The following is a 25,982-nucleotide window of genomic DNA, read 5'->3' on the forward strand; positions in this document are numbered from 1 at the left end:
TCTTCTCTTAAAAAGGTCCTTAAGATTCTGCAATTTATGTCAGAATTGTTTGTTTCCTGTTTGACTAGTCAAAGCAATTTTACATGATCAAATACAGTTGAGATTCTTTAAAACAAAACTTTGAAAGAACCATTTCACTGAGAGCAAAATTGTAAACAGTGATGCGGTTAGTTATGAGTGTGTCTCAGCGATTACAAACCAGTTAGGCAGCTCTCAAAAGATAAAACTATGTGAAAGACATTGATTTGAGAAATATATTTATTTACATTTTTTTAATAGCATGCTTGATATTATTTATACCCTTCTCAATAATCAGTAGAAACATCTTTATTAGCTTTACAGCACTCAGACCCTTCTTATATTTATTTAAGTTTTTTTTTTCTTTTTTTTTTGCATGTTTCTGGTCTTACCGCTATGTTTACTGATTAGGTTCAAGTTTGAAAGGTCTTCTTGTGAATTCTAAGCTTCATCCACAAATTCTCTGTCGGATTCATATGTGCACTTTAGCTGGGTCATTCTGAAACAATAACATTGCTTGTAGTAGGAACAGTCCTGTTTGTAAATTTAAAAGATTACTTTAAACTTACATCTGACACTTCTCTGTTTTATTTTTTTTTGTTGTTGTTTTGCTTTTTTAAAGGACTTGAATTAAAATCTTGACACCCTCAATTGTGAAGCATTATGACCAACTATTGAAAGATTAAATCAATCAGAAATAACAATAAGGTGCAAGTGATAAACACAAACTGAACAACCTTATCACAACATTCAAAAGCTTTTGGCTACGGTCAATGAAGAACAATAGATTTCCAACGATTCAAGAGAAATAAAAGCCTTTACTAGAAAAAAAACCCCAGCAAATATTGGAAAAAATAAACTAGTGTGCAAAAAGCAATGGGGAAAAAAATAAAATTATTCACTGCCTCAACCAATAACAGATATTTTCAGTCATTCAACTGATGTGCTTGAAATATAATAGACTTTTTCTAATTGTTTTTGTGGCAGTCTGCCTTGCATGTGAATCAAGACTATAGACTGACATATACTAAACTAGGCTAGAAATCAACTTTTGTTTTAAAGCAAAATATAAACCTGCCTGTAAATACATCATGCATTAATGCTGCTCACAATCTTCCAGACTTGGTGGCTCTGTTAGCGTCTGTGGACATGAAATCAACACAGTGGATTCGATTTAGATTAGTCAAAGACTTTGGTTTTAAAATAAATTTAGTGTTTCCCTTTAGAAAGGTGTAACAGTATAACATTACATGAGATGATTTCATAGAATATGGGCTAGGTATTAAAGGTGCAGGTTGTAACTTTTATATATATAAAAAAAAAATGTTTTGTTTTTTTTACATGAGTGTAGTCAATCTCATGCGCTCGCTGTCAAATGGACTAATTGTGGAGAAACGACTCTCTCCAGAAAAACCGGAGATGTGCCAGACGAGAGTGAATGGGGAGAAAAATGTCTCCCAAAGCTAGTTAGGAAACTTATTTGGAGTGTGACATTATGTTACTGCAGTCTTTAGTGCAGGTGCTGCTAAATATGTTTGTAAATCTTTTTTTTTGTTTTCTTCTCATAATCTCAGCTACTCACTCTTGTTGATAAACATCAGAGTTCCAACATAGAATGTCTGTTAAAAATAATTATTCCAAATTATTGATGCTTCAGTCAAACATCACCTCCAACATTGGTGTTGGAGGTGATGCATCCAAGACAAAAAAAAAAAAAAAAAAAAAAAAAAAAGACAGCATATGCACTTCTGAAGCATTGCATTCACAATAAATTCACACTTTAAAAATATTTATTTCACAGACTAACTCTCCAGTTTTTCTTTTCTCAATTGAGAAAGTCTAAGGAAGACTAAGAATAGAAAATGTGCACTGCAAAATAAGCAATCCTCCTACTGCTTAAGTGTTTTCTTTTTACATCCAAGAGAAAAGAAGCAGTGATGTTACAATTGCAGCTCCACTGTGTGGGTGGAGAACTTTAAGTTTATCTGTTCTCTCAGTGGAGATTTTAGCTAAACTGCCTTCTTGCAGGAATGGGTATCAGTTTGGTCGCCTGTACTCAGTCTGACCCAGCAGATTACTTTAAGAGTCTGTTCTGGAGAGTATATAGCTGACTCCTGCTTCTGTGGGGTACTTTATTCTTTTAAAAGCAGCAGCAATATCCCTAATTCCTTGGAAAGTAGAAAACCACAATGCACTTCACAGTGTTGTCACTGAAAATTGACATACATGTGATATCTACCCATGGCTTGTGTGTCATAATCAATGATCAACAGAAACAGAAATGAATGCTTAGTTTTAAAAGTTTTTTTTTTTTTTTTTTTTTTTCCAAGATAAAATCAGAAAAATTTTACATTCAACTTTTTGCAAAATAAAGTCAAGACAATCAGTTAAAGAGGAAAAGAGAATGAAACATCTGAGAGTCTACAGAGTCATCCTTCCATTTAAACTAACAGGTCACATAAGGAGCACGTTAAGCAGAGAGGGAGACAGGAGGCATGTAACTGTGGAGGAGTTCAGGTGGAAGACTCTGCTGACAGAACAACTAAAGGTCAGGCCTCAATGGAACAACGGTGAGAAGAAACTCAAAGTTGTTGGCAGTCTGGTCTAAAACTGACCACAAGCCAGACATGTGGAAGAAGTTGTTCTAATCAGATGTGAATGCTCAATAGCAACATGTTACATGTGGGGGAAAATTAATGCTGCACAACCACCCTGATCACAACTTTGATGGAGCTAAATGGCAATCGGAAAAAAAAACAGTGTGAATGACTACAGACCGGAGTTAAGGTTTGCTTTTCAGCACAAAAACAACTCCAAACAAAAAGCTAGAGATGTAGTAGAACCTTTAGATCACAGCGCATCGGTGTGTCGGAATGGCCCAGTCACACCAAAGTTGGAAGATTAAAAAATAAATAAATAAAAATACTACATGATGATCCCCACTTTGTGAATTTTAAAGTCATTTAAATTGCAATAAACACCACTGACGTCAAGTCTGTCTGATTTGGTTACCAGGACCAGGTCACTGACAGCTGATTTTTTGTTTTATTCCTGTGGGTTGTAGTTTGAGGCATCTGTTGCTCTGGTCCAGTTCATTCCACGGACGTTGCATCAGATTATGATCTAGGGAATTTGCAGACTTAGTCGGAGCTCTTTGGCTCTTTGCTCTACAAGCTGTTTCTCAGCAGTTTACGCAGAGCAGCAGAGCACATTGTCCTCTTGGAAGCGGCCACTGTTTTCAAGGAGCGTTATTGCAAAGTAGAGGGATGTGGGTTGTCTTCAGTAGAGAATTAACACAATCAAAGGGGACATTCATCAATCCAAAATACTCAGACCAGAGGTTCCCTTGTTGAAGGTTGTTTATTTTAAACTGGAGTCCACGTTTTATTTACCCTACCTGCCAGTGGTTTTAATTTTCTGGTTATTGATACTCTCAGTACAGCTGCCTAAGACTTTAACTAGAGGGCTAAAGCACAATCCCCTCACTACTCCCTGTGGAACTGAAACTCATTGGCATCAATTAGGAATAGTCTTGTTCAGTGATCAGAGTATAACGATTGGTCTGAAAGCTGTAAGAAAGAAAGGTAAGTCAGCGTCTTGGAGAATAGCATTCACTGATTGACTTGTGAAACCCTTTTATCCCATGTGCTGCAATTACCAAGGAAATCCCATCGATACGCACATTATGGGTCTTAATTTTCTCATTGAAATTCAGTCCAGTCAGGATGGAAAATAAAATTACAGTGAAAACAAAAGAATTAGCTTCTTCCCCAATTGATTGTTCAGTGGAATGGCGAAAGAAGCTTTTAAAACACACCAATCAGTCAAATTCTCTTTGGCTATTTCAGATTTTTTTTCAGAATATGTTTTTTGCATATGTGAAATTAAATGAATCTATTATTTGTTATATTCCAGGAAGCAGTTTTGTGGTGAGCATGGGCAGCTTCCTGGATGTCTCCAACTGGCTAAATCCAGCTAAGCTAACGCTTTACTATCAGACCAATTCATCAACGCAGTGGGTCCATGACTACTGTGGCCAAAGGACCACTGAGCCCTGTGAGCAGATTTGTGACCAGGAGACAGGTTGGTTCACACAACCCAACACATTCTCATTCAATATAAACACAGGCTCTTTCTCCTCCACAGAGTAGTGAATGATTTCTGTGAGCCGGTATGAGTTTCTAACTGTATGAAAACTTTAACAGTCTCTATTTTGAGCAAAATGAATTACGTCTATACCATTTTATTATTGATATTTTCATTTTGATGCATAAATATAAACTAAAGCATTCAACCACTAATTTCAGTAGCCATCTGCAAGTGTCATACTTGTCTTTGTACGCTTTAATTCAGCAGATTTATAAAGGCGCAAATTCACAACAAATGTCATTTTGGTGCATGTTACAAAAAGTCATTTCAATTTAATCCTACATACATTACGCCCTAGTTGTTAATCAGTGCATCAAGTTCAGTTCATTGTAGACATTAGCTTAAAAATTGTTCTGTCTAAGGAAACCCAGCTGATTGTAAAGAGTCACTGACTGTAGCATTCACTCCTGGACGAGAATGAGCATGTTGGAGAAAAACTCCTCGGTAACACTTTATTTGAAGGTGGGTGAATAAGACTGTCATGACACTGTCATAAAGATGACATAACATGTCATAAACATGAATAAGCCTTCATGAATATTTATGACTGTTGTCATAAAGCGTCATTCGGTAAATTATGACACTTTTAATACAAAGTTGAAATTATTCAAAATGTCTTTATGACAACTTGACAATTAACCAAGAAATCATTACTGTTTAAACTTTACCTTTAATAACATAAAGATACCTCATTTTTAAAGTGCAATCAGTAATTCTTTTATAACAAATTTATATCAATAATGATTTCTTGGTTAATGTCAAGTTGTCATAACAAAGACATTTTGAATAATGTCAGCTTTGTATTAAAAGTGTCATAATTTACCGAATGACGCTTTATGACAACAGTCATAAATATTCATGAAGGCGTATTCATGTTCATGACAGGTGTTATGTCATGTTTATGATGGTGCCATGTCAGTCTTATTCAACCCCCTTCAAATAAAATGTTACCAACTCCTCTTCAACAGGAAGAAACCTCCAGTAGAACCTGGTATGACCACATTTGTTTTGCCAGCAAACAGAACAGACAAAATCGAAACGAAAGAACTGATGGAGAAATACTTTATATGTTAATACCAGGAGGAGGGAAATGTTTTGTTGTTGACAGCATTTTTCTCAGCTGATGTCGCCCTCCAGGAAGGTGTGACAGGCAAACAGCACGCCAGACCAGACATAGCTTCTATAATAAAGCAGAAGACATAAGTTAACAGTTTAAAAAACAACAAATAATACAAATTGGAGGGTAGTAAAAGAAGAAAGTAGCAGAGTGGAAAAAGGCGGCGTAGGACTACTACAAAATCTACTACCTTATATAAGTAAAACATTTTGAATGATGTCCCATTGGTAGCATTTCATATCTGACTTGCAATAAATCTAAAATAATACAAGCAGCAATGTATATTTTATGTATACTTTGCTGTACATTTTAAGAAAATATACAGCAATGTATATTTTCTTAAAATGTACATTTTAAGAAAGCATTTTTTTGTTTGTTGTTTTATTTGTTTTATTTTTTCTGGTGTTACTTTAGGTAAATGTAACAGTCCTATTAAGGTCCTCTGTCTATCCTTGGAGCGACAGCCAGGCTCCAGCACACACACTGCGTAAGCAGAACTCGCAATGTATTTCGCCGCGTCTCTGTAAACAACCACCAGCTCCAGTATGTACACATTCAGCACAGAACGCTTTGCTCCTAGTGACATTAAAACCGTCCCAGCAAAAGCTGAGCAGGCAGCTTGATGATATTTATCTTACCTTGAGTGGTCTGTTTCCCCAGTGTTTTTTTTTTTTTTTTTCCTGCCCGACTGGATAAAATCTAAGCTCATTAGAATGGATTACATCTGTAATGTATGTGAAATTTATGTAACCTAAGTCAAGGACATGCTGAGGGCTGATGCATAATGTATTAGAGGCCCAGACTCCCAGCCCAGTCGGTACACACAACAATGCCAAAGATGGAATTGGCACATATGTGTTTAGAGATTCCGGATGTGTAGAGACAGGAGTGCATCCAACTGCAGTTCATTAGTCCCTGCACGTCGCTGCAATGTGAAATCATTAAAGGTTGTAACTCGATTTTTGAGTCATTTATCCAGCCCTCACTGCATTCAAAATGTTTACTTTGTAAGAGCTGCTGTCTTCCTGTCACTGTCCTTTTATTTCTCCTTTCATCTGTCCTTATCCGAAGCTAGATTATGTAATCAGTGATTGCTCTTAAGTATTGTTGTTGTCCTTAGTGAATAACGGTTCACCAATGTGCCAAACATGCTCTTAAAAAAGATTTCCATTACAGGACATGTCCTTTTAAATGCTCAACGGAACACTCACACACACACAATGAAAATGTTCTAAATATTTAATATTGTGGTGAATTGTGTCATTTGTTACAGAGTAAAATGTCAAATGATTGCTTTTGCTGCATTAAACACAACAAAATGAAGCAAAAACACACCTGCTGTACATGTGGGTTGGACTGGAAGGAGGAAATTGAAATCGCTAGTCTCGTTCATTTCTTGCTGAATGATCAAAATACTTCTGATCTGATCTAGGTACATGCTAAACCTGGTAACGATAACACCAGGAAATTAAAACTGTTGGTTAAAGGACCACACAATGCAGCTCAGTAATTTGTCTTGCAAAATCGCCCCTGAAACTTTTTTTAAAATCTTTTGTCAAATTATAAAAACAAGCGGTGTATTTTCCTGGGTAAGGAATTAAGACAAAAAGGTTAAAGCTTAGACCATGGGAACGAAAATTCAGAAGTGGTTTACAAATGTTTTTTTTTTTTTTTTTTTTTTGGAGATAAAACACATTAGCACTTAATCACCTCATCAATCAATCAAATTTTATTTGCATAGCACATTTCAGCAGCAAGGCATTTCAAGGTGCTTTACATAATTAAAGAAAAAAATAAGAACAGCATGTCACATTGAATAAACAGTAAGAAAGAGAAAGAGATTTTGAAAAAAAAACATACTTTTGTTACGGAATTTAAGTGCCTGTCGTCGCCGGACTCCGCCGTCCGTTTAACACTCATAGTTCCAAAATAAACAATCAACCACTGACCCACCTCCTTATGGCTTATTTTGTGTTTTTACATTATAAAAGGCAGTCTTTTAAAACCACAGACCTTTGAGATTTCAACACATAGTGCTGTGATTATGGAAGCGAAGAGCTGTAGCGTACAACTTGCAGCCTTCACCTGCAGAGGATTTCCCCAGAGCCGAGTTGTCCAAATACATTCAGTGCTTCAAACACAGGCGAAGTTGTTGTGGGCCATCCTCAGCATGTTATTTTCTGCATCAGATTGCGCTGATTAGCATATTTCTCAGATTAGATTGACACTAAAGGATGACACATGTCTCTGTTCAGTGTGAATCCACATACTGAACAGCTGCTGCTGCTTTCTGGATTTGTATACTCGCATTGTGCGTCTCATTTTTTTCTGCAATCTAGAGTTACTTCCTGCGGTTCAGAGAAATTTACAGGTTTATTACTGCCTCTGGATCAGGGGTGTAATAATGGAGGGTGAATTTCACCACCCCCTTTGGTGCCTATGAATGTTTTGAAATGAGCTGTATGTACAGTCAGTTATTTAATTCAATACAATGTAATGGAATCGCAGATCCTTTAATAGTCATCATTCCTGCATTGCCTAGTTTGTGTAGTTGCAAAGTTCTGTCTCAAATGTTGAGAATTTTACATAATGAAAATGCGTACATGCAAATCCTGCTGATTGAAATGGGATTCACGTTTCAATCAGCAAAAAAAAAAGTTTTATATAACAAATAAATAAAACAACAAGAAGTTCTCTGCACTCTCTACAAACTGCTCTGAAGTTAAATAGGTTGGCCTTTAGGCCTGTCAAGTTGGCCAGTTTTCAAAGAGGTGCCAGCCTGCAGACATACATCCTCTGGCCTCTATAATCACAAGCAGGGATGTGTTTCAGTAGGTTCTCTACCAGCTTCTCCATCATTTGCCCGCCTTTTTATGCCTCATTGTCAAGCCTGCTGACAGGCACTGTTGACTACCTGTCGCTGTATCACTATGACCTGATAATCAGTCCTCTTTTCCTCCACATTCACTCCATAATTCGCCTGCCAGTGTGGAGGTCAGCATACAGAGATGATGCAATTGTTTCTGCTGTCTGCTCAAACCCTGGCTGTCCATAATTGGGTGACTAATAATGCAATAATTCTTGTCTGAATGCAAGAAAAGTGTCACTGGAAGTAGTTGACAAAGCAATTTACTTTTAGATACATGTTGCAATTTTTGCAGTCAATAAAGCAAAAAATAATCTTAAATTCAAGGTTCGAGATTTTTCATTACTAATAGAGTGATGATAATGGAACATCCCGATACTAAAGGTTTCATTGAAAATCCAAAATCTAGAAATAAAAGGACGGTGGCACAACTACAAATGTACCAAGGCATGGTCGTTAGGAGAGAGAGCAGTGATCACAGAAGCAGCCCCGGGCACCTTTGGAGGAGCTGCGGACATCCACAGCTTAAGTGAGTGAATCTGGCACCAGACATCTATTTAACTTTCACTCTTTATGGATGAATGGCCATTGTTGAAAAGACACTAAAAGGAGGGTTTTCTGCAGTGACCTACAAGCCATGGGAATACTACATCAAAGCATATTAATGTGCTGTATTGCCCAGTCTTGAATCCAGTTGAGAATTTGTGGCAAGACGCATGATTCACAGACAATCAGACAAAAGTTCTGTCAAAACACAATTGAGATTGAGCAATTTGCAAAGCCAAAAGAATAAATAAATAAATTCTAATTCCAGATATGTAAAGCTTATATGGATGACCCCCTCAAACGTGCACTTGTAATTGCAACATAAATTGGTTTTACAAAGTAAAAACCCAGGAGGGATGGATAGAGGGATGGATTCTTAGACTTTTATTTGTACAAAAACGTGCATAGACGTGAAGAGGTTTAAAGGGTATTTAAACTTTTGAAAAGGATTCCACATATAAAACTGAACTGACCTTATCAACTGCTTTAGCTGGCCACCTGAACACATTGCATACACGTGTACCAACACATGTGTGCTGTGCAGACATTCCTGGGGGAAAACACTTATTAAATCCACCCAAGTTCTTTAAGAATTACTTCTCTTCCTGGAAATATTATTACAAGCACAAATAGGCATCCGTCCAACAATAAATCTTTTCTCTGCCAACACTGTGAACCTTGAAATGTGAAAATCATCCACGCAGCCAGAAAGAGATACAGAAATTATTACGGTGACGAACATCATTTCCAGCATGATGTGAAACGGAGTTGCTTTGTGCTCTCGATTGATTGCCTCTGTTTAACTGCTTTGGCCTCTTAATTTAGAACAGAGGGAACGGTTGATGTGAGAGACTGGAGAAAGGAGCTAAAATGGGGAGACTGAACTTATTGGCGATGTTCTGTTAGTCCGCATAAATCATCTTACTGTTCCCATCTGCACTATCTGGGTATGTGTATCCCTACAGTGTTAGATGGTCTGGATAAGGACAATTGTACAGTGTTGCTCATCTAATGGTGATTTGGAATCACAGGTGAGTATGTGTCTCTAATGTAAACTAGAAGACGTAGTAGCCATATCTTTTAAATTCTTAAATTAACTCATGCTGTGGAAGCTTCAAAAACAAGCACCTTACCTATTCACAAATCAAAACGGCATGAAAATAGCTAATTGGAAACAGTTAGGAATATTTATTTTATAAAGTCCTGAAACAAAAATTAAATAGCACTAATAAAATCTTTGAATTAAGATTTTCTGATTCTTAAAGAGCAGATTGTTTCGTAATTGTTTTTCTGATGCCTATCAGTCCAGTTGATTTACTAAATATAGATTTTGTGCACACAAATAAAAAAAAATTATACACATAATGGCTAACAAAATTTTAAAAAAACAAACAAACAAAAAACTCTTACCATTTATCTTTTACGAAATTAACCATTGATTCAAATGGTCTGTAATAGTATCCAAAAAAGCACTTGTCAAGTTTTTATTACAAAACTCTGCACAAAGGATCTGTTTTAACCCCCTGTCACACTCACTGGGCTTATTTGAGCCAAGTAAACAATAAAATTTGCTTTGCATCTCAACTACAAAATCAATCTTTATGTACCTGAACAGCACGTTTTCATGCAAAAAGACTGACAGGTCAAACACATGCGCCTGACTTTGGTTAAAGGTTAACTCAGCAGGCTGTGTAATCAGCCAGGCATAAATCTTCCTGTTAATTGCTTGATCCCCACCTAAATGTGTTTTGGAGTGAAGAAAGAGCCGCACTTCACTGATTACTTGCAAGGTCTGTTTCGGATTAGAGTAGGAAAGTGCTTCCAGGCTAGCGCACCTCATCTGAAACAAGGTGGAGAAGGTGTATAGAACATGTCCCTTGGCAGCTTTACAGCTTACGCATTTAGTTGTGTAAAGACAAGTACTTCTAATAGTGTCCTCAGCTCAACTACTATCTGCAGTTGTGACAAAAACAAAGAGCACCCCCTTAACATCTAAATGTTTATATATTTTGCATGCATTTAAGGGTTTTGGAATAATATTAATGTTTTCATGAACTTTTATATTTAATAAATTATAAAATGGTGAAATCAGTGGTTGATGGTTCTGTTACATTTGAGGTTAGAGTTAAATAATTTCACAAGCTGGTAATAGTGTGCAGCTTTCACACTAAAAGTTTGCATAGTGACACAGTTTGGAAAGTGCAAGGCAGATCATCTGAAAGTCAAAACTCAAGAATTCATAGGTGATGTGTGTTCTTTCTACGAGGATTACAACTTTTAGAAAATATGTTGTCTTAAAAGAAACATATGGGAAATTTGCTATTCTTAATACTGTGCGAGCACGTCCGTTTTTCACATTGCAGACCAAGTTTTGCTGTACTTAAATGTGTAAATGTCAGGAAATACTCATTTTAATATATTGGCTTATGTTGTGAAATTAGTGTAGCTACCCTGCTGCTAATCTTACATGCACAGTTTTTTATGTCTCTGTGAATCATGATTCTCTTGAAATAAATCACTCAATTGATAAAGAGACACTTATTTTGTAGTAGCTTTAATCATAGTCGTAAAGAGACATCATTCTATCTTTATGAATGTTGGTAATAGTTACGTAATTTCTTTTACAGGACATTCTTTAATCTTAAAAGTATGTTTATGAAGTTTTTGGGGGTTTTTTTTAACTCTTTTTGATTTTACCAAATCTCTGTTATGTTTTGAAAGGAAAATATCTTCAGAGGTCTTGCTCCTCTTTTAGAAACACTGCATTAAGCACCCAGGAATAAGTAAACATGTCTGTTGCTTCTCCTTCATAGGTTTCACTTTCATTTGAAACCTATGAATTCAGTCAGTAAATTAATAAACTGATTTTACGGTGCTGTGAACAAATAGTCAGCATAAGGGTGTTTCATATGGGGTCTTAAGATTTCACGATAGCATTCGTCAAGTTACAGCGTGAGGCACATGCAGTCTTTATGTATTTGTCTGTGAGCAGGAGGCAGCTGCTGGAGAGATTCATCTTGCTTTTATATTGTCTGTCCATCTGCCTGGAATTTACTCTTGGCATCAAAGATGAGCTGAGCAACATCCCTATATAAAGCTAAGCATACTATTATTGCTTCGACATTGTTGCTTTGGAATCTGTTTAATTGGCCATCTCTGTAGCCTCACAACAAGCCGGTGTGACAGTTCTACAATTTTGGTTGTTGATATTCATAGTAAATAACATCCACTGTCCTTAGCGCATCTCTGAGAAAAATAGAAACATGTATAGATGCTGCTCAGGTAAGGCTTATGACTTTGAAGCAATACAAGGTATTTCTGTAGACATCCTTCTCATAAAGCTTCAGGTTTCACTCTTTTTTAAATATATGCAGGTGCAGCTCAATAAAGTAGAATTTCTTTGAAATGTTTCTGCAATACAGTTCCAGAAACTCTTCCGTTATAATATTGATATATTTTAAGTACTAGTTTCTGTTCATTTTGATGATTATGACTAAGAGCTGATAAGAAATAATAAATGCAACTAAAAAGAACCCTATAAGACTGGCTGAGTTGTTTCTCATAATTGTTAAAACTTATTGAAAAAACACTGAAATATTGTTTTACTGAAAAGTAGGTTGTCTACCTCTAATTCTCTAGACTTAGTTGGGGCACATTTTGCAAAAATTGGTTCACCTATTCAGACAGACATGCCTGCCCTGTTTTTCTGCTGTGGGGTTATGAAAACATAGTTTTTCTCATCAGTGGCCTTCAGCTTATCCACTTTGTTCTGTCCAGTGTCTGTTCATCTAAAAAAAAAAATTTAAAAATCCATAACTTGGTATTGAGATCATGTGAGTTTGCTGGTAAACCAAAGGAAAGCGATGCTGGTCATCAAACCATGTATTACCACGTTTGGTGCTGTGGGCAGGAGAACCTCTCAGGGGCTCTGTGTGTGGAAGTAAGGCAAATATAAAAAAAAAATCTTGGCAAAATCTTAAATGTAATGTCGTAGTTAAACAACCAATCAGCTGTGGAAACATATAATGGCTTGTTTCAACACAACACAACAGCGTATCCACTGCATATAGGTAAACATTTCAACTGACCCCGGTTCCAAAGCAAATGAACTTCATTTTTACCTCGGTGAAGAAAATGAGCTGTACAATATATGTACCACCCACTAGTTGGTTAATACATCTTCAATGAATAAGGGAGCCTAGGCCAAATTAAATGGCAGTAAATTCCCTCAGTAAGGAGAAGAAAAAAATAAATGTTTGCCTCTGTATTTTATCCTCTTCTTTGTACCACAGGAGATTGTAGCTGTCATGAGGGTTATTCCCCTGACCCTGTCCATAAACACCTTTGTGTTCGCAGTGACTGGAGTCGCAACGAAGGGTAAGACACGTTTGCTCCTTTCTCTTACATCTGAAGACTTGCAAAATCCATAACCTCAGCTCTATTGGCATATTTTACTACCTTTATCTAATATTTCAAGACTACCTTTCTTGGTATATTTATGGAATTTTCTAATGAAAAGCAAGTTTTACATCTGTGTACCATTATGTTACAATATTATGCTGCAATATTAGACTAATTTAAAACCCAAGGGTAAACCTGGGTATGCACTTGCAGAGGACCTTCGGGAATCTAAGAATGTGCAGTTAATGGATTAAAACATGCTAAGGCATATGTAAAGTGTTAACATCATTTTCAAGAATGAAACAAGTGTACAAAGAAAGTAGGAAGGACGTTGTGTCACGTAATTAAATATATCAGCCTGGGAGTACTTGAAGAATGAGATGGAAAGGAAGTCCTTAAAAGGCAACCAGATGGAAAGAAAGACAAGCAACCACTTTGACCTTGCTCGACAATTAGCTGCTTTTCCCAGTCAGCAATCACATTTTATTCCAGCTTTGCTTGTCATCACCTGGCTTCAGTCCAATCGCTGATCAATTTTACATTCACTGTTTTCCAAAAGAAACGCCGGAGGTTAATCCTAAACAGGAAACCTTTGTCCAAGATATTAAGTATCATCTTGTCTTCATTAGGCGCCTAATTTAGGTCATTTTGATCGCAGACGAAAATCATTATAGAAATGTTATTATGCCATCTCAAACGTTTGTGAATACAGTGCTTAATGCCTTCAGAAGACTTGATGAAATGCACTTAAATAATTGATCATCAACAAATGAAACCGTCTTTACAATGTGAGATATTTTAGCAGGATCCTGATTTAAGACGTATAGTTATGACAAAACTACAGTAATAATAATAAAAAAAAATAGCAAGTCTTAGAGTATCACTTGTCATCTCTAGTCAGATTGAAATGAGTTATAAAGTACCTTCGAACATTATAGAGTGAGAAAGACTGGCACAATTTGGAAATGCGCCAATGGTTAGATATATACAGAATATAAGAAAATTAGCCAGGAAACACAAGCTATTGTGTGCTTTATTGGGATTTTATGCAGATGATCAAATTAAAGTAGTGTAAAACTGTTTATGTGAAATGAGCAGATAAACTGTTATAAAGTGTTTTCTACAAATAGTAGTCTAATCTGGAAAGGATGGCATGCGTTCTTATTCAACTTTACTTTGATACTGCTAAATGAACAAAATAGGGGCAATCAACAGCATTCACAAGCTGTGTATTTTGTAAATGAAAACCATTTATGTGTAATTCAATCTCAGTATCAATGCAACTGTTCTGTGAAGGCTTCAGATGTCTGTTGGAGCCTCAAGTCTCCTTGCTCTGCTTGCTGTAGATGTGTATCTGCTCCAGCTCACCTGATTCAAGTAATCACATGTCTTCCTCTGCAGCCACCAAATGCTACAGAAGCCTGCTAACACATTCAGGCTTCTGTAGACCCCTAAACATGCAGGGCAGCCGTCAAGTGCCCAAGCCTGGTACTTGACGACCAGGCTTGGGTACCACAGTGTTAGAGAATATATAGAGAAAAAACAAACAGCATCATAAAAACACAACCAAACGAAATGAAAAAAAGGCAAAACATGAGAAAAATTCTTATGTATAGTGTATTTACATAGCTAGTCTAAATGTTTCAACTAGAAATAGTAGCTCATGTAGCCATGCATCTCTTTCACTGGTAATACATTTAACAAGACTCAATCAAATTATTAAAGCATCAGGACTATCGGTACCATTAGCTTATATTAAGTTATTGTGCTTGAAAAAAAAAAAAAACTTTTAATGACATAGCTAATCTGCAAACTAAAATGAATAATGTTTGTTTTTCCCCTTGTTTCCCTCCGATTAAGTCCTTGGCCATATGCTAACTTGGAGAAAGGTTACGACCTAGTTACAGGAGCGCAGGCCCCAGAGAGAATCTTCAGGTGAGTCCTATACGCCTCGGTGCGTTTCCTGATCATATGACTTGTGCTAGCCATCTGTGAGTCTATAACTGCACAGTTGTCATGTTCTTGACATGTGACTTGCATGTGTGTGACAGAGCATACCGATAAGTAGCTGGCAGATGCATATAAATACAGCTGTACTGACAACGACAGACACCTTATTGGTGGAGTAAAGTCTTGCCAGTGGGTTTTTTGTGTTTTTGCAGAATAGCCCAAGGAAAACTTGTGGAAGGCCTCATTTCAAATGCTTTTACTGCCATTTTTTGTTTCACTCTGCAGTCTTGATGGGGTCATTGTGTTTGACATTTTTCATCATGTGTAAAAGGCAAGGGACCCATTCTCCGTTGCCCAGCTGCTCTTTTTTAACCAGCCAACCCACCCGAAAATACAGAAACCGGTGTACATTCTAAAAGATGATGGGTACTGATTTAGAGAAATTGAACTCCTATTTCATGCTCCCTAGACCTTCTTTATGTAGGTAGGAGGAATTCTTTGTCACCATAGCCTTGCTTCACTTTACACTGACCTTGCAGAGATGGTTGTTCAGGTGGAGTCTATTATAAGAACTGATGCACTAAATTCACAATCTGTGTTTTGGACAGAAACTCTCTCTCCTTTCTACACCTGCACGGCCAGTAAAAGGCTACAGAATGTGTCCGTGATCAGGTCGCACACACAAAACCTCAGGCACTAACCAAACAGTTTCAGTTGCAGTGTAAAACGCATTCGGCCTTGAACACACCAGTACGGATAACAACGCAAGTGAGTTAAGTTGCAGCAGTATAGTGGAAACTTGCATTAGTCTGAAGTTGGACTGGTTTTATATCTGTGCTGTTTAGAGTAGGAGGCGAGAAGTCTGCAATGCTCCTTAGCTGGATGAAGCCATTCCTCTATGTCGGTGAAGAGAGGAAGTTTATCAAAACAGGGATTAGATTCACAGTTGGCAGGCTTTCAGTAAAACCAGAGCTGCCTGAACAGTGAGAAATAAAAGCATCTTGTGATCTCAAGGTAGCAGCTCCACAAAAGCATTGGACTTATAAGTCCAAAAAGAAAAAAAAAAAAAAAGTTCATCTGACATCTGAACTGTCAGATGTTGAGCAGAGGTTATGATGAGTGAAGAGTATTCAAATTTGTTGAGTCAAATCAGGAAATTGGCAGCAAGTTGAAGGTTTTTCATTGGGAGGTTTGAAACGAAATAATATCCTGTTCATTTGTTGAACACACAAAGGTGTCTTTCGCTAGTTTAAATTGAGTTTACACAAAGGAATCACGGTACAACAATCCTTCTTTGGCGTTCCAATGCTACCCATCTGCAGTGCAATCTCAGTACCTTGAATGTTATCAGAGTTTGCAAGTTTGTCTCTCTCCTTAAGTTAGTGATTTTTATAACCCTGGTGGCAGAAGTGGAGCTTCATGTATTAGTGGAAAAGTGAACCTATTAATCATATACAGTTGGTATAGAATTACCATTGAATCTAACATGTATGATGACGTATAGAGGGTAAAAGCTACAGAAACCAGAGATATCACATGGAGGCATAGGGGAGCATGCTGACTTCATTGACTTCAGAACAAATTTATTGTTTTTTTGGGGAGGCGGGTTTGCATGTAACGTAATAATACAAAAAAATAAAATGTGTATGCTCACAATTGTTAATTATGTTTTTATTTTAAATCATAAACACATCTTTAGTAATCACCTAAAAACATTTGGTGACTTTTCTAGGCCTTTTTTGTGAACCTCACTGTTTAGTACAGAAATTATCAGCTGCTTTCTCTACTGCTTGTGAAGTACAAGTATCTCTTGTGGCCATTGACATGGCTACAAGTTATGGCTCAGAATCTGGTCACGTGCACAAATCAAATATTTCTGGGAAAGATAAAAAAATTTTTTGCATCATATTGACATATAGACATCAGCATGCATAACACCAATGCTGAACTATTTTACAGCTTCCCCTGATGGTTCAGACACAGTCTTATGGCCAAATGTGCCACAAAATTGAGTTTCCACTTTTGTGCGACAAATCATTCAGATAATTCATATTTTCAGTTTTTTTTGTGAAGTGACAAGTAAATGGAATGAGCTTTATTTTATTCATTTTGTATTTAATAATCTTAGATCCCAAATTAAACCAAAATTGCTGAGGAAATGAAGATAAAACATTCTTTTTTTTTCAAATACCCATTAGATTAATTTATACATTGTTATATTTTATATAACATTTAACTTTATCCAGATTAATTAAAAAGTATTCCTTTTATGCGTGCAAGATTTGCAATAGATACGTAATTTGTAGTGATTTAGCTTGAAACATCATAACCATACAAATCAAGTGAGGTAAGAGCTACACCAGAAGCTAAGCTTGATATTATTTTAAGTATGAACATTTTTTGGTACACTGATTTGAATACCTTTTAAAAGAAACAAAGAAAATGAGCCTTTAGATTCTTCTGCCCATTCAGTTGTACAATCATCTGTTTATACAGTAAAAATTAACATATTTTAATCTTCTAAAATGTATTCATGACAGTTCAAAAGAGATTAATAATATCGCCTAAGTTTTCTTGTGTGTATTCATGGAAATATCAAATTGAGGGCCCACTATTCTCTGCTAAAAAAGCTCCAACTTCTCTTGGAATTTTTTTACACAAGTTCTAGGAGTATCTTTATTGGATTTGGTGACCATACTTTTGTAATTACATTTGTGAGGTCAGACCTTAATGTGGCAAACAGGCCTGACTTGCAATCTCTGATTTTATTCATTTCTTCAAAAGTGTTCTTTTGGGTTCATGTCATGATTCTGTGCAAACCAGTTCATTTTGTGTACCAAAATCACTCATGTATGTCTTATTGACTCTTGCTTTGAGCTAGGTTCAATTCTACTTTACATCAATACAATCAGATAGGTTGAATAAATTTTTTATTGGCTGGTTTATTCTGTAAATGTTTTTTTATATATTAGATTTCATATGACAGAAAAGATGGTAGTGAGGCAGGGGCAAAGGTCAGTGGGACTGAGGCCTTTGTACATGGGTCACCGGCTCTACCCTCTATTCCACTGCCACACCCCGCATTCTGTCAAAATGTTTTAATCTGACTTGAACTCAAGTAACATTTGCATACTTTGTGTTTGTACAGATCGTTCTACAGTTTGGGTCAAGGGTTGTGGCTCCCAGTCAGTAAAAGCTTTGTAGTACCACCAGTGGAACTGTCAATCAACCCAATCGCCAGCTGCAAGACAGATGTGTTGGTTACCGAAGATCCAGGAGAGGTCAGGTAAGAAAACGACCAGTCTGGGATCAGATTTATACAGGTTCTCTGACAAATGTGCTTGCATAACTCTAAACTCTTCACTAAATGGATGGGTTGACACACAGTCACGAAGCATCCAAGCTTCAACAACATTGGCGTTAGATGACGTGCTGTTTCCATGACTCAAGAATTAGTGTTTGCATATCATCCAACATTAGGGCAGAGTTGCTTTGCATATAGCATCCCAGCAGTGCCGCATATGCAAGTCTGACACAGTGCTACAGTTCAGCTCCATGCTGATAGCAGCATTTTTTTTCATTAACTTTACCAATGCATATATTTAAAACTGAATATTGTGCTCACATTAAAAAAATGAACATCGTAGGAAAAAACACAATATCAGCTGTGAGCAATGTCTTGTATTTCTTGCATTTCTCAGTCATCAATTTAGGTGTTAAATTACACAAAACAAATAAATAAAAATATCAGAAGTTTCTGAGTCCATACCTCACTCTTTTAAAATCTTTTTTGGAATGCTTTTAAAGTGTGATTTTTATTTTTAACTTTGTGTTTTGTGTGTCTTTGCAGACTTAATAATAAAAGTACATTTTGAGAGTAAAAAATATGCAAATGTGCATTCTTACTTTTTGCACTGGACAGAATAGCACATATACTGTACACAGAGTTGGAGTCAAATTTTGTTAATTCAGTCAAATGATACAATCAAATTGATAGCCATAACACAACACAGTCAAATTCCACTAATTAAGCAATGCCAACGGGTACAAAGATAATTTAAAGACGACCAGCCAGATATTTTGAGCTAATGACTTTGCAGATATCGCTTATCTTGAGCAAGTATGTGGTGACAGTGGAGAGAAACCTCTCCCTTGTTAATGAAAGGAAACTTCCAGCAGAAACAATTTCAGGTTGAGAAACAAACTGCGGATAAGAGTACAGAGAGAATATAGAATTGAAAAACTGAAACACTAGTTCTGGAGTCCTTTCTGTAAAAATGAAGAGCAGAAAACACAGACTTGATTCCAGCAATATCGCCATTCATTGCTCTGTCCTGGAAAGATACACAGCCAATCACAAAAGCTGAATTTTCTGTGGGAGTGACAAACAAAGAGAGCACATCAGATGAATTATGTTAGCTATAATACTAGCAGCAATAGCTTCTTCACTGGCTTTGTTCAGGATAGTTAAATTAGGGTGCTAAGCATATGGTAGAGAGAGAGTGACCTATTTCAAATTATGGCCGCAATAAATTCAGATAATGCAGAAAAAGAGTAGCAGGAGAAAAAGAGTGGGATTAGCTATATGCTGTATATTCACTCAATGCTCATTGATAAGGTACTACATGGCCTAGATTCAACAAGAAGTCGAAGATACTTATCAGAGATTTTTGAGCATATTAACTTGCTAACATCATACAATTCCAAATATATTTGCTTTAACAAGAGGTTATTTAAGCTATTGTCTCTTTAAAGCTGTATCTGACAATGACGGGGCAAATTTTTATTATTATTATTATTATTATTATTATTATTATTATTATTATTATTATTATTATTATATAATAATATTTTTTATTTTATTTTTTTTCCACAGACAATCGATATTTTTGCTTTTTCAGATAATTCTCGGTATACCTGAAAGAGAGTTGTGTGCACCAGCCTTTCTGGCACCAAGAGCCACATCATGTTTAAATGAATTTAAATCCCTTTCGTCCTCATTCTGATGTTTCAGCAAGTCGTCTTCACCACATCTAGATGTGTCAATGCATTTAGTTGACCATATGACCGGTTGAGTTTGTGGAAGCATGCATTTTAAACAAGTGTTTGTAGTAAAGTTACTTGAAGTAGCCAGCTCAATGGTATATTTTGAACCTTAAGCAAAATACACCTGCAAGTTGAAATAGCTTATTCCGCAGTTTAGAATTGAGTAAATGTATTTGTGTTGAGAAGAGCTGCATTTCATCTGTTTCTTTATTCTCATCCAATTTCTGTCCTCTTTGAACACACTGTGGAGAAAAGGGAAGGTGCGCTATCACACTTGTATTCTTATGCACACACATTATTGAGTCTCTTGGACCAATCACTGCCAATAGTCACATTCAGCAACAGAAAAACAAAACCCTACACAGTATAAAGGGACCAAGGCCATACTTAAGCACTGACTGCAACTGACCTTCACTGATTGAAGGGAAGGTGTTACACTGTGATGAAGTTCATGATGAAGGTTTTACCTTCATTAGTGAAACAAAAGATACAAAAACTAAAACCATTCACTAAAGTATAAAGATTTTGAATCAAACACAATTTTCTATTTTGATGATTATGTACAATATGCACATCCATGTACATTCATTTATATGTGTGTGTGCGTGTGTGTGTGTGTGTGTGCGGGTGTGTGTGTGTGTGCATTAAGAACAACAATCGGTATATGTTCAATCACCAATTCGCAATGCAAAAGGGAAAATTAAACATCATTTTAATACAAATATTTAGCTGAATTACAAGTCACTGACCTTTTGGTCAATTGATCCTGGATGGTGTATTGATTAGCCATCGCAGTTACTGACTACTGAGGTGGAAGTTTAAAACATTTTCGTACTCACAAGATCATGAACAAATACTAGGCATGATGATGTCACACCCAGGATTAGCAGGTCAGTCTCACATCAGACATACTCAAGAGACACATGTCTTTCTGGGGAATCTATAACTCTGCCAGGTTCTTTTCTGCAGGAGCTCAGATAAGCTTATAAGTCTAAGAAAATAAGGTTTATTTTTGGATGGGACAGAGTCACTGGATATATAACAGAAGACTGAAATTTTCTTTGGATCCAGGGTTTCTTCAAAAACGCAGCCTTTCACTTTTCCAAAGAGGTTAAGTCATCCTCCCTAACGCAACCTGTACAGAACTGTGGATAAAGAGAGTGAACGCTGCTATTCCATTTGTTGTCCAATGATATCCTGGGTATTCCATCTGTGATTCCTCCCATCCTAGGAACTACGTCTGAAAATGGTTTAAGCATTCAGGGATTGAACTTTTTTTCAGCCTCTTATTCTATGTATGGTTCAGTCCTTTTTTGTTTTCCCCATACCTGTGCCCAACAATATGTGTAGTGTACATGTTAAAATAAGGCAAGAGCAAAAGGGCAGTTGAGCACACTCTTGAGTGTTTTTTAGGAGAAGATAGCTATTTTCTAATGTTTGTCATATATTTCAATGTTTCTATATTGCTGCATAAATGTAAACTTTTTAGAGGCTTAATAAACTTGCTTCAGGAGCACTGAACTCCCAAGGAATTTTTATGCTTCTGATGTATGGTAAATAGGATCATTGTGTGCTTCTTGAATAATTATTCCTGGTCTTTCATTTACTTTGAGATAATTTCACAACCAAAGAAGTGAGCTGCATAGCAGATACAATAAAAAATAGATTTTGGGCACACAATGATCCAATCAGTTTACACATATTTATGAAATAACTCATAAGAGCATAGTATGTACCCACGAGGCAAAGTTGTATAAATAATTGCTAATGAGGTTTTCTTTTCATTTGTTTCATTTAGTCTGACACAACTGAATACATGACAGATGCATCTTTCTACCCTAGGTCACAGTTTCAATTAGTAATAAAATGTTTCACCAAATACTTACAGGGTATGCTTTTGTTTTATTTGCAGCTTGTAAGATCTGCTTGGGTTACAACCCTTGCTGTCAGTGGAACAAGCCTTCAAGGACATATATTCTATTTTCACTGCTTTGTAACACATGAGTAGTCACATGAGTAGAATCATCTTTTGCCCTTATCATTACAGTTCAACAATACTGTCTAAAAATATTGTTTTTTGTTCTTGACTATTCAAATAGAGATATTGTTGAGAGTGGCCTCTTGAAATGTTATAAGTGAAATACAAAAAAAATAAAATAAAATCCAGGATCCTGAATGCGAGACATTTTTTAGCATACAGCTCCGCAATGTAAAACATTCGTTTGGAATACTAACTTAATGTGGTATATTAAAGTGATGATTAGTCCCTGTAACTGTGAGGCAGATCTGTCAGATTGTCATGAATAATGCAGATAGCTCATTATCCAAAGCAATTTTTTGCGGGAATAAGTCCCATGGGAGTTCATGGTGATTCAGTCTGATGCTCTCTTCCAAAATGTTTATATGCACATTTATGTCGACAGTTAGGCACGATAGATAGGCTCTGGTGGTGAATGCAAAAATGCACTGCAGCTGGAGCTTTTAAAAGGACATCTCTCAATCTCACTTTTGCCCTTTGGGCTTACAGCCAATCCTCCTTTGTGACATATGAAACTGAGAGGAGTGTGAGAATGGGAACTCAACAGAATTCATGCATGGACCATGCTTATTGTTATGAATCATAAATTGAACAAGAAAATATGTAACTGTATCTATAAAGTAAGGTAAATCTAAACATTTCATTCACTTTTCTATGACTAAAAGTGCAGACAGCACATTTACAAGGAATGATATTTCATAAATTAAAGCTTACTCAAAAAGGGTCTAAAAATAACTTTCAGGGTAAATTATTTAAAAAGTTTTAAATAATTTCAGACTAACACAATTATCCAGTAAAGTCGAGTCTTTTTTTAAGGTTGAAAGATACAGGTTTTAAATTTTGAATTGCTTTAAATCTGTCTTAAATGTTTTACGTCCGTGTACTGCTACCTCAAATGCTGAATAAAATGTCTCATCATTCATTTATTTATTTTTGCTGTATGGATTGTATTAATGACTACAAACACACTACCGACCAATCAGATCTTTTATTACGGTAGGGTTAGTCTAAATCAGGGGTGTCAAAGTCAAATGGACGGAGGGCCAAATAAAAAATTTAGCTACAAGCCGAGGGCCGGACTGATCGAATGTTCATTGAAATTTTTTTAAATGACGCATATAGTCTAGTGAACCTAATTGAACCTACTGAAAACCTAACAAATATATTCCAATATGATCAGATAAATAAAGCAATATTTTCTTATGGCTCTGTCAGTAATCTTTAATTTTCAACAGACACAACTGAAATATTTTTAAAATATAATTGGATTGAAATACAATAAAATAAAGTGCAAAAATCTATTAATCCACATATGTCAGAGTCAAGGCATTTAGATGTGTCGCCGGCGAATTACGGTACTGCAAATTTAGATGTGTCGCTGGCGACACATCTAAATTTGCAGTACCGTAATTCCGCCACACGTAGCGCTAAGTGGAAAAATTCCAACGGTTTCTGAAAGGGGAGACGTTGCACTTTCCAGCAAGTATCGGGTTAATACGGTAACTTCGCAGCTGCAGCTGCAGAGAATGTAATTAATCCGGGGGGCACTCGTTTAATAGACGGTATATTTCGGCAATAACTTGGTGGATATTGAAAGTTCCGGTTGTTATGGATACATGGGTAAGTACATCATCTCACAGAACATTTAAAGAACTACTTACAGTTCAAATAAGGAAGATATTTTTTTTCAGACGTTGTGCCGGCTTGCTGCGGTCTGCGGGCCGGTTCTAATAATAAATCAAGATCATCCCAGGGGCCGCAAAAAAACTTCTCGCGGGCCGGATGTGGCCCGCGGGCCTTGACTCTGACATATGTGGTCTAAATCATTTGATGGTCTGTCCTGTGTCCCTGTTAGCATGGGGAAATTAAAATTCAGCGACATTTAGGCTCAAAGAAACAAATTAAGCCTTGACTGAAGCCAAACATCTTGATCCAAATAGGGTCTATTACTACAATGCAAAACAACCCCATAAAACGTGGGAACATTGGGTGCATAGGCAGCGGATTCGCATTCAGAAAGTGACAAATGCATTACTACAGTTAATGCTCTGAGAGACACAGCAGCTATCAGTCTGGATTCTTCACACAGTAACTAGCACCATTCTTACAGCACAAATAATAAAGTAGAGTACTTGTTCCAAAATGTGTTTCTGGACTATGACAGTGTCACGTAATTTAAATGTAGAAAAGATAAAACTGTGTACATAACCTGTTTTGGACAAGCAGACTTTGTCATTTCTAAAGAAACTTTACTGCCAGAACTCATGTTTGTTGAAAGTCCAGCTCGAACTCCCAAAACCAAGCAGCTGGAAGTACGCTTATGTTTTTGGGAGAGAGAGAAACTACCATCCACACATGGGACATGCAACAGCCAACAACTTAATAAAACACATTGAAGTAAGTAAGCGTTGTACTCTATCTATATATCCCGATGCTGTTTTGTTCCTTAAGGCCTCCAAGCAGAATGAGGCCAGTGATCAGCATCACACAAAGATAAGACCAAAATAACCTTGAAAAATGCTGAAGAAATATTCCAAAAGGGCTGCAACCCGAAGGTGGATATTTGCATCCGTCAGCATTATATTAAAACAACAGATGCACGGGTCTTCTGCTGCAACGCCATGTCTCATGATCCTTCAGATATTTATACACTGAGTCTTCAATCTTAAAACAAAATACAGTTACAAAATGTATTTATAGTAAGTCAATAAAAGGGTAAATACTGCCCAGTGCGAGGATAATAAAACCACATCACATATGCTGTATGGAAACCTGCATACTTTATGTGTGTCATCTGCATATCTAGCAGTGTTGACCTTGTGAAGTATACCAATAAGTGTCCCTGCATAAATTAAAAAAAAAAAAAGTATGGTAACACTTTATTTGAAGGGATGTGCATAAAACTGACTTGACACTGTCATAAACATGACATAACACCTGCATGAATATGAAGGAGTCTTTATGAATACTTAGAACTGTTGTCATGAAGTGTCATTTTGTAAATAATGATAGTTTTATAATGCAAAGTTGCTTTAAAAGTTGCATTAAAAGTCCAATAATTGTGCCAACTTTGCATTAAGCTTACCAACTAATGCAAAGTTGGCACTATTATTGGACTTTTAATGCAACTTCAAATAAGGGACAAAGAAAAGTGTTGAATTGCTCCTGTTAGTAATGTTTTTTGCCTATTATAAATTGCCGATTAATATTTTTGCATTAAGATATAATTTAGAACACTGACCCCTAAGTACCACATTTTAATGAAATTTTGCTCAAGGATTTTTTATGTATTTTTTTGTCAACTCTTATTCGACTTGGAATTTACCAGGCTGTTGAAAATTAGCCAAAGTAGCCTTTTTAAATGTCATGTTTGTCATTGACAAATTTAAAAGGGGTACTGGAGTCCTGACCGTTCTTGTGTTAAAGTCCGCAACTCGCATTAATCCAACTTAAATGTGGTTCTTAATGCTGATGGCCATGACACAGCAAATTTGTCTAACCACTGCTAATTCATGAGGTGCTAGTGCTTTATAATACATGGTAAAATAGAATCCTGTTCTTTTCAGGTTTCACGGAAACTACATTAATTCACTTAAATGTCATCTTGATATGGAATATAAAAGGTGATAAAACAGCTTCCTGAAGTTATTCATTCACAAAACAATTGCCTAACAATGTTTCAAAAGCACAGTCAATTATAAAACCATCATCCTATATGTCATGCTTTTTTTTCCCCTTTTATTCTCATTATAGATACTCTGATTGTTTTCACTTGGGTTGACTGTGACATTTAAAGCCAGACAAAGGTAAAGGAACATGCATTCCAAAAAGTCCCTAGAATGTACATTAAT

At 36.3% G+C, this 25,982-nt stretch overlaps 2 protein-coding genes across 2 annotated transcripts in view; both read left to right on the forward strand.

Moving 5' to 3' along the window:
• LOC106906995 (astrotactin-2-like) overlaps nucleotides 1-13,108 on the forward strand; it is a 41,626-nt gene extending 28,518 nt beyond the window's left edge. The window contains exons 4-5 of the mRNA XM_088010925.1: nucleotides 3,934-4,101; nucleotides 12,989-13,108. Of these exons, the coding sequence (XP_087867051.1) occupies nucleotides 3,934-4,101; nucleotides 12,989-13,077 (257 nt within the window). The 3' untranslated portion in view covers nucleotides 13,078-13,108. The remainder of the gene's footprint in view (nucleotides 1-3,933; nucleotides 4,102-12,988) is intronic.
• A 1,197-nt stretch (nucleotides 13,109-14,305) lies between these two features.
• The window catches only part of LOC148155992 (astrotactin-2-like), a 38,053-nt gene continuing 26,376 nt past the window's right edge, over nucleotides 14,306-25,982 (forward strand). The window contains exons 1-2 of the mRNA XM_088011343.1: nucleotides 14,306-15,032; nucleotides 18,196-18,333. Coding sequence (XP_087867469.1) covers nucleotides 14,923-15,032; nucleotides 18,196-18,333 — 248 coding nt within the window. The 5' untranslated portion in view covers nucleotides 14,306-14,922. The remainder of the gene's footprint in view (nucleotides 15,033-18,195; nucleotides 18,334-25,982) is intronic.

This window comes from Poecilia mexicana, unplaced genomic scaffold (genome assembly GCF_051168715.1).
Source record: "Poecilia mexicana isolate PSO_F unplaced genomic scaffold, ASM5116871v1 scaffold_12, whole genome shotgun sequence".
Taxonomy (NCBI): Eukaryota; Metazoa; Chordata; class Actinopteri; order Cyprinodontiformes; family Poeciliidae; genus Poecilia; species Poecilia mexicana.